We start from the raw sequence: 15,560 nt of genomic DNA on the forward strand, positions 1-15,560 counted from the left end.
GTGTCTATCTCTCTGCCCCTTCCCTGCTCATTCTCTGTCTCTCTCTTTGTTCTTTTTAATGTTTCTTTTTTATTTTTGAGAGAGAGTGTGAGTGGGGGAGTGGCAGAGAGAGAGAGAGGGACAGAGGATCTGAAGCACGTTCCTTGCTGACATCAGATCCCGATGCAGGGCCCGAACTCATGGAGCACAAGATCATAACCTGAGCTGAGTCAGATAGTTAACTGACTGATCCACCCCTGGTGTCCCTAAAATTAGCTCAATTTTTATCTTTGGCGACTGGTACTATCAATTGTTTGAATTGACAGTGACAGGCTTACTTTGTTCATTTTTTAAGAAAATGCTAGTTATTAAAATACAATTGATTTTTGTCTGTTGATCTTACATCCTGAGACCTTGCTAAATTAAATTATGTTTCGGTAACTTTTTGGAACTATTTTCACTTTTTCTGTGCACAAGGTCATGTTTTTTATAAAGACATTTTTACTTCTTTCCAATCTGTATGCCTTTTTTTTTTTCCTTTGCCTTATTTTACTGTTTATGACTTACAGCACACCATTGAATACAGGTGGTAGTAGTAGATTGCCTTGTTCCCATTCTTGGGGGAAATCACTCAGTATTTCATCGTTATATATGATGTTATATAGGTTTTTTTTTTTTTAAAACAGATGTCCTTTACTAGATTGAGAAATTTCCCTTTCTTAGTTTGCTGAGATTTTTTTTTTTTTTAATTATGAATGGGGGGCGCCTGGGTGGCGCAGTCGGTTGAGCGTCCGACTTCAGCCAGGTCACAATCTCGCGGTCCGTGAGTTCGAGCCCCGCCTCGGGCTCTGGGCTGATGGCTCAGAGCCTGGAGCCTGTTTCCGATTCTGTGTCTCCCTCTCTCCCTGCCCCTCCCCCGTTCATGCTCTGTCTCTCTCTGTCCCCCAAAAAATAAATAAACGTTGAAAAAAAAATTAAAAAAAAAAAGAAAAGAAAAAATTATGAATGGTTGTTGATTTTCTTCAAATGCTTTTCCTGTATCTATTGAGATGATCATATGATTTTTCTGCTGTATTGTTAATATGATGAGTTATATTGCCTGATTATCAAATGATGAACCAACTTTGCATTCCTGTAAAAAAACATACTAGTTCATGATGTATCATTATTCTTTTTATATATTGTTATATTCTTACATCTGTGTCCACAGAGAATATTGGCCTGAAATTTTCTCTTTCTGTAATATCTTTGCTTGATTTTGATATCCAGGTAATGCTGGATTCATAAAATGAATGTGGAAAGCATCCTTTACTCCTTTTTTTTTTTCCCTTCACTCCTATTTTCTGAAAGAATTTTTATAGGATTGGTATTATTTCTTCCTTAAATTATGGATAGAATTCACCAGTGAAGCCACGTAGAGTTGGGTGTTTGGGTGGCTTTGTTTTTGGTTTTTTTGTTGTTTGTTTTTTGGGAGGGGAGGGTGTACAGGGTAAGGTGGAAAGGAAGGTTTTTAATTGTGAATTCAGTTTCTTTCATTGACATAGGGCAGTTATATTCAACCAGAGATGATATCCCTTCCCCAGGGAACATTTGGTAACATTTGGAGTTATTTGGGGTTATTATAACTAGATGATGCTTCTGGCATCTAGTGGGCAGAAGCCAGGGATACTGCTGAAAACCTTATCCCCCACACAAAGAATTATCTAGTCCAAAATGTAAGTACTACTAAAATTTGAGAAACCCTGATATAGGGCTATTTGAATTTTCCAGTAGCAGTTTTAACAATTTGAGTTTTTTTAAGAATTTGTTTCACATAGGTTGCCAGTTTTCTTCACATAAAGTTGTTCAGAATATCCCCTTATTACCCTTTTAGTGTTTGTAGCAAGGGGCATCGAACTATAGCCACAAACCAAACTCAGCCTCAGCCAATATTTCAAATACTGTTTTATTTTTACACAGCCACCTTTCATTTACTGTGGCTCTAATAGAGATGAATGGTTGCTCAAGAGATCATATGTCCCACAAATCCAAAAATATTTACTGTCTGAATGTTTACAGAAAAAGGCTGCTGACCCGGTTTGTAGGATCTATAGTAATGTCCCCTCTCTCATCACTGATACTGGTAATTTGTATCTTCTCTCTTGGGTACTTTTGTCAGCCTAACTACAGGTTTATTTTGTTGAATTTTACAAAGAACCAGGTTTTGGTTTTATGGGTTTTCTCCTTTCTTTTCTCTCTTTTTTTTAAAAGTTTATTTCTTTATTTTTGAGAGAGAGAGAGAGAGCAGGGGAGGGGCAGAGAGAAAGGGAGACAGAATCTCAGTAGACTCTGTATTGTCAGTGCAGAGCCTATTTCAGGCTTTGAACTCACAAATGTGAGATCATGACCTGAGCCATAATCAAGAGTTGGATGCTTAACCGACTGAGGCACCCAGGCACCCCTCCTTTCTTTTCTATTTCATAGATTTCTACTCTTTATAATTTCTTTCTACTTAATGTGTTCTTTTCATTGTAAGCTATCTTTAAAAAAATTTTTTTTTAATGTTTATTTTTGAGAAAGAGAAAGCGGGGTGGGGGTGGAGGGGAGCAGAGACAGAGGATCCAAAGCAGGTTCAGTGCTGACAGCAGGAAGCCCGATACGGGGCTTGAACTCACAAACTGTGAGATCATGACCTAAGCTAAGTTGGACACTTAATCGACTGAGCCACCCAGGCACCCCTGTAAGCTATCTTTTAAATAAATTTTTTAAATGAGATAGAATATCTATTCTATTTAATATTTATTTACCATTTCTGGGACTGTTTGTTTCTTTGTGTAGATCAAAGTTTCCATTTAGTATTTTATTTTTCCTGAACTATCTTTAATATTTCTTGTAGAATCCAAGTCTGCTGACAATGAATTCTGTTTTGTTTATTTTTATTTTTATTTATTTTTTTTAACGTTTATTTATTTTTGAGACAGAGAGAGACAGAGCATGAATGGGGGAGGGGCAGAGAGAGAGGGAGACACAGAATCAGAAGCAGGCTCCAGGCTCTGAGCCATCAGCCCAGAGCCCGACGGGGGCTCGAACTCACGGACCGCGAGATCATGACCTGAGCCGAAGTCGGATGCCCAACCTACTGAGCCACCCAGGCGCCCCTGTTTTGTTTGTTTAAAACATCCTTATTTAGTTTTCATTTAAGGATATTTTCACTTAATACAGAATTTAAGGATAAACATCTCTTTCTTTCAACACTTTATTTTTTAGAGAGAGAGAACATGTGAGTGGGGGAGCAGGGAGAGGGGCAGAGGAAGAAAGAATATCAAGCAGGCTCCACAGTCAGTGCAAAGCCGGATGTGGGGCTCAATCCCACAACCCTGGGGTCATGACCTGAGCTGAAATCAAGAGTCAGCTGCTCAACCAACTGAGCCACCAGGCGCCCCTTTCAAAGCTTTAAAGATGATTTTTCTTAGGAGAAGTGGGTAGTAATTCTTACCATTGTGCCTCTGTATGTAATGCATGTTTTCTTTTTGTTTTCCAACGTTTGTTTTTTTTTTTTTAATTTATTTTTGGGACAGAGAGAGACAGAGCATGAACAGGGGAGGGGCAGAGAGAGAGGGAGACACAGAATCGGAAACAGGCTCCAGGCTCCGAGCCATCAGCCCAGAGCCTGACGTGGGGCTCGAACTCACGGACCGTGAGATCGTGACCTGGCTGAAGTCGGACGCTTAACCGACTGCGCCACCCAGGCGCCCCGCATGTTTTCTTTTTGAGATTTTCACTTTATCACTGGTTTTCAGCAATTTGAGAATAAGTGACTTGGTGTGATTTCCTTTCTGTTTATACTGATTAGAGTCTGTTGAGCTTCTGGGAACTATGAATTTATAATTTTCATTAAATTTGTAAAATTTCAACCATTATTGTTTCCATTTTTTTTCTGTTCCAAAACATCTACTTAAGTTTTTTCATTTATAACATTCCTTCAAATAAAATAATATGGAATTCCCCACCACCCCCCAAAATTTGTTTTTCTCTCTTCCTTCCCATCTCTCACTTTCTCTCTCTTCTGACCATGTGATATTGTCTCAGTTTACTTTTTCCTTGTTCATTTATTTTTAGTGTTTTTTTTTTTCCTCTTGTGCTTCAGTTTTTATAGTTTCAGTTGCTGGGTCTTCAAGAGCATACCAGTACATATACACTTTTTTTTCTTCACTGTATAATCTTGTGTCAGTCTTGTCCAGTGAAGTTTAAATTTCAGATATTACACTTATAAGCTCCAGAAATTCTATTTGATTTATTTTATATGTTGCACTTCTCTCATTATGTTCATTTCCCTTAAATTCTTGGGCATATTTGTAATAGCTCTTTCAAAGTCCTTATCTACTATTTTCTCATCTTATCATCATGTGTCTGTTTTTATTGACTATCTTTCTCCTGGTCACATTTGCCTGTTTTTGTGCATGTCTAGCAATTTTTTATTGAATGCTTGGTATTGCAAAATTTACATTGTTGAATGCTAGATTTTGTTGTCTTCTTTTAAAATGTCTTGGACTTTGTTCCAGCAGGCAGTCAGGTTTTTTGTGAATCAGTCTAATCCTTTTAAGGCTCCTTTTTAAGATGTGGTATAGCCTATCTTCAGTATCCTCTTTCTAGGGCTAGCTTTAGCCCTACTGCTGAAGCGTCCACTTCCAGAGTCAATGCTCCAGGTGTTCAACAAGTTTAATAGGAATTCCCCACATTAGCTCGCCAAAACTCAAACAACTCCCAGCCTTCTGTTAACTCTGGGAATTAGTCAATTTATAGGTACCCAGTAGTTCTTTGCCTGGCTACACAGAGTTTTGCCCTATTCAATTGCAGCTTAATATTCAGCAACAGACTCAAGAATCCTCTAGGCAGAATTCTGGAGCTTTTTCTCTGGGTAATTCCTCCTCTCTATGATAAAACTAATAACACATTACTAACCATTCACTGAAATCTGAGTGATGAGTTTAGAAATGTTCCCTGTAAAACTTCAGCTTTCCTATATGTTTGAGATTTTAATGAGCTGTTTGAAAATAATCAGATTACGTACAACAAATACAATCCCAGTATTTTTAAAGGTATTTTGTGAGATTATACATCACCATGAAATGGGTTCTAAGTCAGAAATGGCTGGGAAATGCTGGCCATCCCTGTAGCTAGGACAACAGGTTGAAAGAGCTTCTAGGTTCAAGTGGCCCTTTGCCCCATTTTTGCAAACATAATCCTTCAGATTCTCAGAAGCTCCACTGCCATATTTTCATCTATGAAGCTTTCTGCAGCCTTGCTGGCTATACTATCAATTACTTCTGAAGCACAAGGTACTCATTTTTGCCATGGTTCACTTTCTATCCATATATAACTATCTGCATATTGTCTTTTTCGTTTGCAACCAGAGGTTGCAAACTAGTGAGCCAAAGCCAGCCCATAGATGTGTGTTATTTGGCCTAATGCTTTTAAAAAGTTAGTTGTCCACATTTAAAAATTGGGAGATGGGGACAGGAAAAAATAAAAAATTGGGAGAGCTAACATAAAACTTGGATTTCTGGCTCCTTACCAAGTGGTCTGGCAACACTGGCTGTGTATTCCCACATAGCAACAGCTTATGCAGTTGGAGCAGTTTTCCAACATCTACAGTGCCAGCTTCCCTCAGCACTCAGGTGGTTCAATTTGCAATGCCTAGCCTCTGCTAATATGGTAACCACTAGACACACGTGGCAATTTGAACATAAATTAATTCAAATTTAATTGCAATTAAATAAATTTAGAGGCACCTAGGTGGCTCAGTTGGTTGGGCATCCGACTTTGGTTCAGGTCTGATTTCACCGTTTGGGGGTTCAAGCCCCATGTTGGGCTCTGTGCTGACAGCTCGGAGCCTGGAGCCTGCTTCGGATTCTGTGTCTCCCTCTCTCTCTCAAAAATACTAAAAAGAAATTTTTTTAAAAAAATAATAAATTTAAAACCTCAATACCTCAACCACATTTCAAGTGTTCAGTAGCCATCTATGGCTAGTGGCTACCATATTGGACAATACAGAATAGATACCAGTTGCCCCAATAATGTCCTTAATAACAAAAGGATCCAGTTTGAAATCACATGTTGCACTCAATTGTCTTGTCTCTTTAGTTTCCTTTTATCTGGAGCAGTTCTTCAGTTTTTCCTTGACTTTTACCATCTTGATACAAATGAGGATTACTTCGTACGATGTCTAGTTTTATAGAATGTCCCTCAGTTTTATTTATCTGGTTAGATTCAGCTTATCTATTTTTTGCAGGAATCAGTGATGCTGTGTTCTTCTCATTGCTGCCTACAGCCATGTGTCTCCTTAGTGGGGATACCAGCTTTCATTTAAGCTAGTTTGTACATTCTCCTTTTGTAATATGTATCACCTTCCTTACCTTTTTTTTTTTAGGTTTATTTATTCATTTTGAAAGGGAGAAAGCACACATGCAGGTGGGGGAAGGGCAGAAAGAGAGGAGAGAGAATCCCAGGCAGGCTGTTTGGCTCATGACCTAAGCCAAAGTCAGACACTTAACTATCTGAGCCACCTAGGTGCCCCCCTCACCTAACCTTTAATTGATTCACTTATTTTTATTAGCTTGGATTCCTGTATTATTTTATTCAATTGAGTTACAATCCAGTACTATCATTATATATTTTGATGCTCAAATTATTCCGGATTTGGCTAGTTGCTTTTGTGTACTTGACACGTCCCTATCGTTCTTTGAGCATTTCCTTCTCTCTGGAACAAACAAATGTCTTGTACTTTCCGAGCTCTGGAATCACCCATTCCTCCAAGGAACGCTGGTTCCTTTTATTGGAGAATAAAGCCCTCTTTGTGGGCTGAGCTAAATATATATCCCCTACATGTTTATACACTGGCATCTGTATTTACTTACATTGAAATCTGTATTTATTTAGATCATAAATACCTCAACACTGCTCAAATCCTTCTGGTTTCTTCCTATTTGTAACTCATTCTCTCCTAGCACTTATTACCTTCAATATACTAACTTACTAGATGTCTTCTACTCATATGTATGTAACCAATTTCCCATTGCCAGCACTGCCTACCCAGGTGCCCTTTTTTCATCCTTCTTGGAATCCACTACCTTTCCCCTCACAAATTTATTATCTCCTCACTCCTTTTTAAAATATGTATGTATGTTATTTCTTAAGTAGGCTCCATGCTCAGCGTGGAGCCCAATGCAGGGCTTGAACTCATGACCCTGAAATCAAGACCCAAGCTGAGATCAAGAGTCAGATTCTTAACTGATTAAGCCACCCAGGGGCCCCCTAAATATGTGTATTTTTAAAAAGCAACCTTGTTGAATACTGAGACCAAAAACTGTCAAAAGACGCTTGTAAGAAAGAATTTCACATGGACTCAGCATTCGATGAAATTGAGCCATCCCTGTTCATGTTAACTGTGATAATGGCATCAAGGTAAATTTTGTATCATTAAGAGATGCATACTTGCTAGGCGATGGGTACACGGGAGTTGATTATTGTTCTACCTAGTCTTATGTTTGAAATTTTCAAATTAAATTTAAAAAAAGGACAAGAGGCAGCAGGTCTGCAGATCACTGGCCTTTATTAAGAGGAATCACTGCTAATTACATAGAAGCTACCTGCCTAGCTAAAATCCATGAGGTTCACATGAACTTACAGTTACACAGATAAACAAATGGCATGGTCAAAACCATAAGAAAGTATCCTGATGACCAGGTCATGAAGGCTGGGGTGAAGTCTGCACATTTATTTCAAGCTGTTAAAGAGTTTGTGGGCCACCTACATGGGGGAAAGAAAAGGATGTCATCAAACGGCAGCTTTAATATCCTGGCTTACAAGGTCCTTCATGACCTGGAACAATACTGCTTCTTGTCTCTCCACAGTGTTCCATACACCCACACCCCTCTTGAGCCCTAGTGAACTCCCTAGTTACTTGAATACTATCTCCCTTGTACCTGGAACTCTTTCCCACTTTTTTCATCCTTTATTTTTCCTTTAGAACTTAAGTTTACATGTAATTTCTTGTAAGCCTTCTCTAAACAAACTCCTATCCCCACACAAATGTGTCTCTCCTCTGTCTTCCCCACAGAAACTTATATGTCCCATATCACAGTGTTTAACTCAACAAATGTTTATATATAATATCTACTATATGCCAGGTACTCTTCTAGATGCTGAGTAAGCTACAATGGTAAACCAGGTAATACCTCTGTCTCTTAAGGAACTTACACAATGACAGAATTATAAAATACATATAAGATTAACTTCTGATAGTGAGGAATGCTCTGAGGAAAATAAAAAGGTAGGGAGGGCTAGTAGCTTTAAACAGGAGGATCAGTGAAGGCCATCCTGAAAAGGCTACACCCAAGAGAGTTTACTACTCTACTTGTCTTCTATGCTGGCTCAATTTGGTGAAGGAAAGGACCATGCCTATTTCATCCCCAGATCTCAATCCAGTGCTTGGCTCATAAAAGTATTTAAATAATATACAATTTACCATTTTAACTATTTTTTTTTAAAGTAAGCTCTAGGACAAACATGGAGCTTGAAATCACAACCCCGAGACCAAGAGTTGCACACTCCACTAAATGAGCCAGCCAAGCACCCCCATTTTAATGATTTTTAACTCTACATTTCTGTGGCATTAAGTAATTTACTGTCTAGCAATTATCAATCTCCAATTTTTTTCAACTTCCCAAACTGAAACTATGTACCTATTAAGGAATTCCCCATTTCCCCCGACAATCACCATTCTACTTTCTGTCTATGAATTTGACTACTCTAGGTACCTAGTAAGTGGAATGACCTATTTGTCTTTTTGTGATAGGTTTATTTTACTTAGCATGTCTTCAAGATTCATATATGTTGTAGCATGTCAGAGTTTCTTTCCTTTTTAGGACTGAACAATATTTCATTGTATGCATATACCACAATGGACATTTGGGCTGCATCCATCTTTTAGCTACTATGAGTGCTGTGAACATACATGTACTAATCTGTTTAAGTCCTTGAACAGTCTCAATTCTTTAGGGTATACAACCAGAAGTGGAACTGCTAGATCATATGGCAGAATTTACATTTTTGAGTAAAGTACATGATTTCTTTTTACTGCCAAATAATATCCCATTATACAGATATATCACATTTTATTTATCCATATATCAGTTGATACATGTTGTTTCTCCTTTCTGCCTATTATGAATAACGCTTCTGTGAGTATTTGTGTACAACCTTTTATATAGACGTTTTCATTTCTCTTGAGTATATAGGTAGGAGTGGAATTACTGGGTCATATTAACTCTAACTTTTTGAAGAAATGCCAGACCATTTATCTATAGGGCTATACCAATCTATATCCCCATTACTAGTGTATGAGGTTTCCAATTTCCCCACATTTCACCAACACCAATCTATTTCTTTCATGATATGGAGAATTACAGACACATATTTTGTATATAAATTTTGCTTCTTTCCACTAAAATTATGTTGAAAAAGAAATGCCTCTATTCATATTTTATATGTAAATGTATCTATGATGCCATTTTTATTTAAAAATCTGATAGTATATACAAGAAAACATGGTTATCTCTAGCCAGTATGATTTCAGTTAGATTTTTCTATATTCATAAAATACCTTCCTTGATTATCACAATGTGTTTAATGGGGGTACTTGTGTACATTTGTGTATTTCCAGTGTATATTATAGAATTAAAACACAAATATTGAATTGTTGAAGCATAAAATTGGTTGAATGGAGATCATTAACTTTTTCACGGGGGCAAATGTCATTTATTTTCTCCTTTTTACTTTTTGATCCCCTTCACCCATTTCTCCCTATCTTTTTGATTATAGCCATCCTAGTAGGTATGAACTGGTATCTCATTATGGTTTTGATCTGTATTTCTCTGAGGGGTAAAGATATTAAGCACCTTTTCATATGCTTATTAACCAATCAATTTTAATGTAACCAATCATATCCAACTTTTGCCTACTCTGTAATTTACTTACAATACCTTACTCTTACATGTAAAAGAGTCAAATACAAATTTTAAAAATTAAAAAAAAAAGGAAGGGGCACCTGGATGGCTCAGTCTGTTGAGTGCCTGACTCTTGATTTTGGCTCATGATCTCCTGCCTGGGATTCTGTCTCTCTCTGCCCCCTCCCCTCCCCCCACCATTCTCTCTCTCAGAATAAATAAACCTAAAAATAAACAAATAAGTAAAAAGAAAGAAAACTTTTTGGACCAACTGCTATGTATAAGACACGTTGAAGGATATAAATTATTATTTAAAAAAAATTTTTTTAATGTTTATTTTTGAGAGAGAGACTGCGTGCATGCACACACATACACCCATGCATGCACACACGCACTGAGTGGAAGAGGGGCAGAGAGAGGAGACAGAGGATCTGAAGCGGGCTCTGTGCCAACAGCAGAGAGCCCGATACAGGGCTCAAACTCACGAACCATGAGATCATGACATGAGCCAAAGCTGACACTTAAGTGATTGAGCTACCCAGGCGCCCCAAGGATATCAATTATTTTAAAATAGCCTGTTACTTAAAGATACAAAATCCAGCTTTCTTACTGGATTCCCAATCCAAGTTGGGACATCATTTCTCTTCTTTAAGCCTCAGTTTCTTATCTGCAAAATGGGGATAACGACCCCTTATCTCCAGTGAAAACAGAATTAGATAAGACTATTTATGTAAAGTGCTCAGAACTGGACCTGACATATATTGGGCCAATAAGTAAATGCTTATTGACGGAACTGTCCTAGGATGGAAAGGCTGTCAGCACCAAGTCTGCCTGGCCACTATAAGTTTCCCCCTTCCTGACTTTAGGCTGACTTACACAATGGTCCCTTGCATGCAGGAAGTCAAAGAGCTCCTCTGTGCAATCCTCCTCTGTCTTTGACCTGGAGGATACGCGCTCATCACAGAGCTCTAGCCGCTCCCGAGCCTTTACACATTTCTCCAGCTGCTCGCATTGCTCTCTCACCGTTGTTAGAGGATCCTGAAGGAGAAACACAGAGAAGAACCAAAATGGGGTTATAGGAGGAGACCCACAACCATCTGCTTTGATTAATACAACCACCAAACCAAGGTGCTGCCTCTGAATTACCGTGCAGAAGGCCAGCTGGCAGAGCCACACTGCCGCCAGAAATGGCAGAATGGGGTCTCCCATTCAATTCTGATGCTAAGTAGTAGGGGAAAGTTTCACATTCCTGCCTTCCAAGGTTGCCAGTATGCACTGAAAGCCTCAGTCCTATCTGAAAAACAAGGTGGTAAAGGAAACCTAGCCAAACTTGAAGTAGATCTATAGGAGGCCTTACTTGTTAACATAGCATTTTGGGATATGTAATGTCTGTGAATTTGAATTCTCCTCATCTGACAGCCAGGCCTATGCAACCCCAGCTGTCCAGCTAGAAAGGCAATGTTAACATGGAGAAGGACTATACAAGAAGAGTTCCTTCCGGAATTCCTTATTAAACCACAAATAGCAGATAATTGAGTACTAGGTCCTCAAGATGCTGCTCTGCTCCCTGACGCCATGACTAAAGCCCCAAGCCCAGAAAAGACTGTTTCCCAGGCCCACACCACCCCCCAAACACTCCAAAGCACAGGAAGGATTAAAGGCCTTTTCCACTTCCATCTTTTCCAAGGTGTCAAGTAAAGACGCCTTAAAATGCCCTTAAGAGTTTCACGAAGCTCAAACTTTTTTACTGAGGTAGTTCCAAACCTGAGACGGCTCTTACCACTAATTCCTCCTCCTCCTCTTCCTCCTAAAAAAGGAAAACAAAATTAATGTCAGCAGCAATTTAGGAAATATATATTCCCAATCACACTGATTGTTGTAATTATGGAGGATAAGCATTGTATTAATTGTGTTTTTTTAAATTTTCTGTATTTTACGATGCTTTGACATTGTAGGGCATTGCTACCTTACTAATCCAGGAGAGAAAGCCCCTCCCAGGGCTGGCTAATTTCTAGGCAGCAACTTGCCTTATGGACACATCTTTCATATGTAAACCAACCAATCCAAAACCCTTATCACCAACTACCTCCTTTATCTAACTCTCCTACACTAAACCTGTTATTGTCCCTGCCCTAATCTCCTTAGAGTCAAGTACCAAACAACTGGAGACCACCTCTATAGCCCAGAACCCAAGGAAATTATTCAAACTATCTAATCCTAACCTTGCCAGAGCTTGACTATCTTGCCTCACCCATTCTTTCCCTCAGAAACCAAAAGTCTGGTTTCTCTTGCTCTCTCCGCTGGTCCAGGCACTTTCCCATGTGGCCCTGGGTGGTGTGGCCTTCCCCACTTCTCTTGGAACCCATACAAACTCTTCTTTCAAGAACAGTTGTCTCCATGCCTGTAACCTTACCATACCTAATTAAAACAAACCCTGAGTACATTGCAACAAGGACACACTATCTCACTTTAATTAGCAACAACCTAAAGTGTGCAGGACACTCTAAAGCCTCTAAAGTACTTATCTGTAATTTGATTAATCACAACAGCCCCTTAAAGGGCTCCCAGTTTAGAAATAACAAACACTAATTAGACATTTTTTTAAGTGAGCTCTATACCCAGTGGGGCTTAAACTCACCACCCCAAGATTTAAAAAAAAGTCGCATGCTCTACAGCCTGAGCCAGTCAGACACCCCTAATTAGACATTTTCTGACACAGATTCAAGCTGATGTTCACATGGAACCTATATAACTTAAAGTATTTTGTTTGGAATTCTGGTAGGTCCTACTAGCACCAAAAATAGCTTAATTTCATCCTTACATCCCAAATGAAATTAGGAGGAAAACATTTTTTCTAGACACTGAACTTGAACTGGGAATATGAAAATGCCCAAACCTAAACTCTTCTATAGCCATGCTTTCCAGTTACTGCATTTGGCTTGCTGAACCCTCAGGACTCTAAGTAAACTATCAGTGTTAAGTGCATCAAAAGTCTAGAGTAGTCCATTCACAAACTTGGAACCACGCCCTAACCTATTTACTTCTGATTCAGGGACACAACCTCAAACTTACAAATAATGTAAACTTTTACAAATAATGTAAAAGATTCCCTGTGGGAGCATCAGCGTAGGCTTAAATCTCAGGCATAGCAGAGTCTGAACTGCAGTATCTCAACCTGTCTAAATTAAGGTGTTTGCCTTAATTTACATTCACAGGAATGTGAATGCACATGTCCACATTTGGGGAAGGGAAAGAAAAGGTATATACGAAGATTAAAAAAAAAAAAAAAAAAAAACCACAACAAATTAGCTTAGCAATCCTTCATTAAGTTTTCAAAATTCCAACACAATTTGCTTCATTCTAATGAAAGCTGGGAAGGGTAAGGCAGGTTCAACCCAGGCTATTTATTCTCACAGTTAGCAAAGACCTCTCCTAAACATGAAGATGATTTTTACGATGTCAAATTCCAGTTTTTCATTAAGGTTTCTTAACCTTGCTCTTTAAAAAAAATTCATACTGAAAAAGCTTTTCCAGGGGCACCTGGGTGACTCAGTCAGTTGAATATCCCAACTCTTGGTTTCAGCTCAGGTCATGATCTCACTGTTTTTGGGCTTGAGCCTCACGACAGGCTCTGTGCTGACAGTGCAGAGCCTGCTTGGGATTCTCTCTCTCCCTCTGCCCCTCCCCAGCTCACTCACTCATTCTCTCAAAAACAAAAACAAGGGGCACCTGGGTGGCTCAGTCGGTTAAGTGGCCAACTTCGGCTCAGGTCATGATCTCACAGTCTGTGAGTTCGAGCCCCGCATCTGGCTCTCTGCTAACAGCTCAGAACCTGGAGCCTGTTTCAGATTCTGTGTCTCCCTCTCTCTCTGACCCTCCCCCATTCATGCTCTGTCTCTCTCCGTCTCAAAAACAAATAAACATTAAAAAAAACTTTTTTTTTAAAAAACAAAAACAAAAAAACAAACAAAAAATCCTCCCACCCACCAAATTGAAATCCTAACCTGCCCGAGTTAGAAACCTGAAATTTGTATCCCAGAAGCAAGACCTTTGTATCATTTCCCTATGAGCAATGCTACTACATTGATCATTTTGATGATTTTGTAGCAGAAGTATCACAGCATGTTTTGGAAAAACAAATCCAAATACAAGTCTGAAAATGGGACTACTTCATATAAAATTTCCAGTCAATGACAAAAACCAAGGTCACACTAGATAAAAAGATTTATTGTCCAAAAGGTATAGATAGGTTCTTCATAAAAGACCTCAGTTTTCTTAATTAAAACAAAAAAACAAAAACAAAAAACAAAAAACAAAACTGACTACTGTCTTCTTCTCATCTGCTGCTGTGGTGAGCTCTACTGAACTTTCTGGTATACTTCCTGCTGAACTTCCTGAGGCAAGCTCCATTTCTTTCTGGTCCTCTTTCTGAAAGTAAGACTAAGAAAAATCATGGGATCAACTAGTTTCCAACTACTCTGAACCCATAAACCCAGAACAGCTGCCCAGAAGTGACTAGAGAACAAAACAAAGGATAGGAAATGTGACTGAAAACCAAAAGTTAGCTGGCTTCACTAAAGCTGTATAGCACTGTGGCTAAGTCTTGGCTCTGGAACCATGTGGCTTGGGTTCAATTCCTCGCTCCATGATTTCTTAGGTGTGGTCCTTAGAAAAGATATTTAACCTCTCTATGCTAGCTTCCTCACCTGTAAAATGACAACAGGAATAGTACCTAATACTTACCTCATAGGACTATGGGGTGGCTTAAAGGAATGAGTACATATAAAGAACTTGGAATGGAATAGTAAGCTGTCAATAAATTATTACTAGGTTGGAATTCTTCCTCTGGGAAAGAGCTCCCTCTTCCATCCTCACAGAATTATACTGCACACTCCTACACCGTCCCCAAATATACCTCCCACTCCCACCCTCACCAAAGAAAAAGAAACCCTTTCCTCACAGAAACTAGCATAAGGCCAGATCTCCGGAACCTCAACAGAAGATGTAGCAGGATTCCTGACCTGAGCGGAGGGAAGCGCTAGGGTTGGTCTGCTTGCTCCCTGACCTTGTCAAACCAGGATCTCAGAACACCTGATTGACTAAAAACACAGATACTATTTTTACAAAAGTTTAGGCGACACAGCATTTTCGCTCTCGTTAAACCGTCACCGCTTTCACAAGACGGGGAAACCAAGGCCCAGAGAAAAGCTAGTCATCTACTAGCCCCAGATGAATCGACGAATTCTGGGGCTGGGTCGAGGGAACCAGTAAATCCCGATCGTGCAAACTCCAGGGGCGAATCCAAGGCCAACAGGGCCCCGCGTGTATTTTGGCGGGCTTGGTCTTGAGCCTCAGGGCAGTGAAGAGGGCCGAGTCGGTCGCCTTGCCTTACCTCTTTGGGGTCTCCGGACCCAGTCAGCATCTTTCGCTCGTCCTCCAGCCCCATGTTCCGCTACGGTCCTGAATTCAACACCAGCAGCAACAGCGGCACCTATTCCACTCCAGGATCAAGAAGGACTTGTAAGGGTCACTTAGCGGATATCCGGCGATCTGGCCGGAAGTGCGGCAGACTCGTCGTAGTCGCGAACACACGCT

General features: G+C 39.5%; 1 protein-coding gene across 2 annotated transcripts; it reads right to left on the reverse strand.

The window, feature by feature from the left end:
- Positions 1–7,551: 7,551 nt before the first annotated feature.
- On the reverse strand, positions 7,552–15,515 carry LOC125171857 (cytochrome b-c1 complex subunit 6, mitochondrial). Of its 2 annotated transcripts, XM_047869038.1 has the most exons (5): positions 15,358–15,484; positions 11,746–11,772; positions 11,112–11,259; positions 10,842–11,003; positions 7,552–7,767 (listed from the first exon to the last, which is right to left on the reverse strand). In XM_047869038.1, exons 3-5 carry the CDS (start codon positions 11,172–11,174, stop codon positions 7,735–7,737), a joined length of 258 nt encoding a protein of 85 aa, XP_047724994.1. In that variant the 5' UTR covers positions 11,175–11,259; positions 11,746–11,772; positions 15,358–15,484; the 3' UTR covers positions 7,552–7,734. The 2 variants fall into 2 exon arrangements, with proteins under 2 accessions (XP_047724994.1, XP_047724992.1); XM_047869036.1 differs by lacking the exon at positions 11,112–11,259 and having other exon boundaries at positions 15,358–15,515.
- Between the last annotated feature and the right edge of the window lie 45 nt (positions 15,516–15,560).

The sequence above is a fragment of the Prionailurus viverrinus genome, chromosome C1, assembly GCF_022837055.1.
Source record: "Prionailurus viverrinus isolate Anna chromosome C1, UM_Priviv_1.0, whole genome shotgun sequence".
Classification (NCBI taxonomy): Eukaryota; Metazoa; Chordata; class Mammalia; order Carnivora; family Felidae; genus Prionailurus; species Prionailurus viverrinus.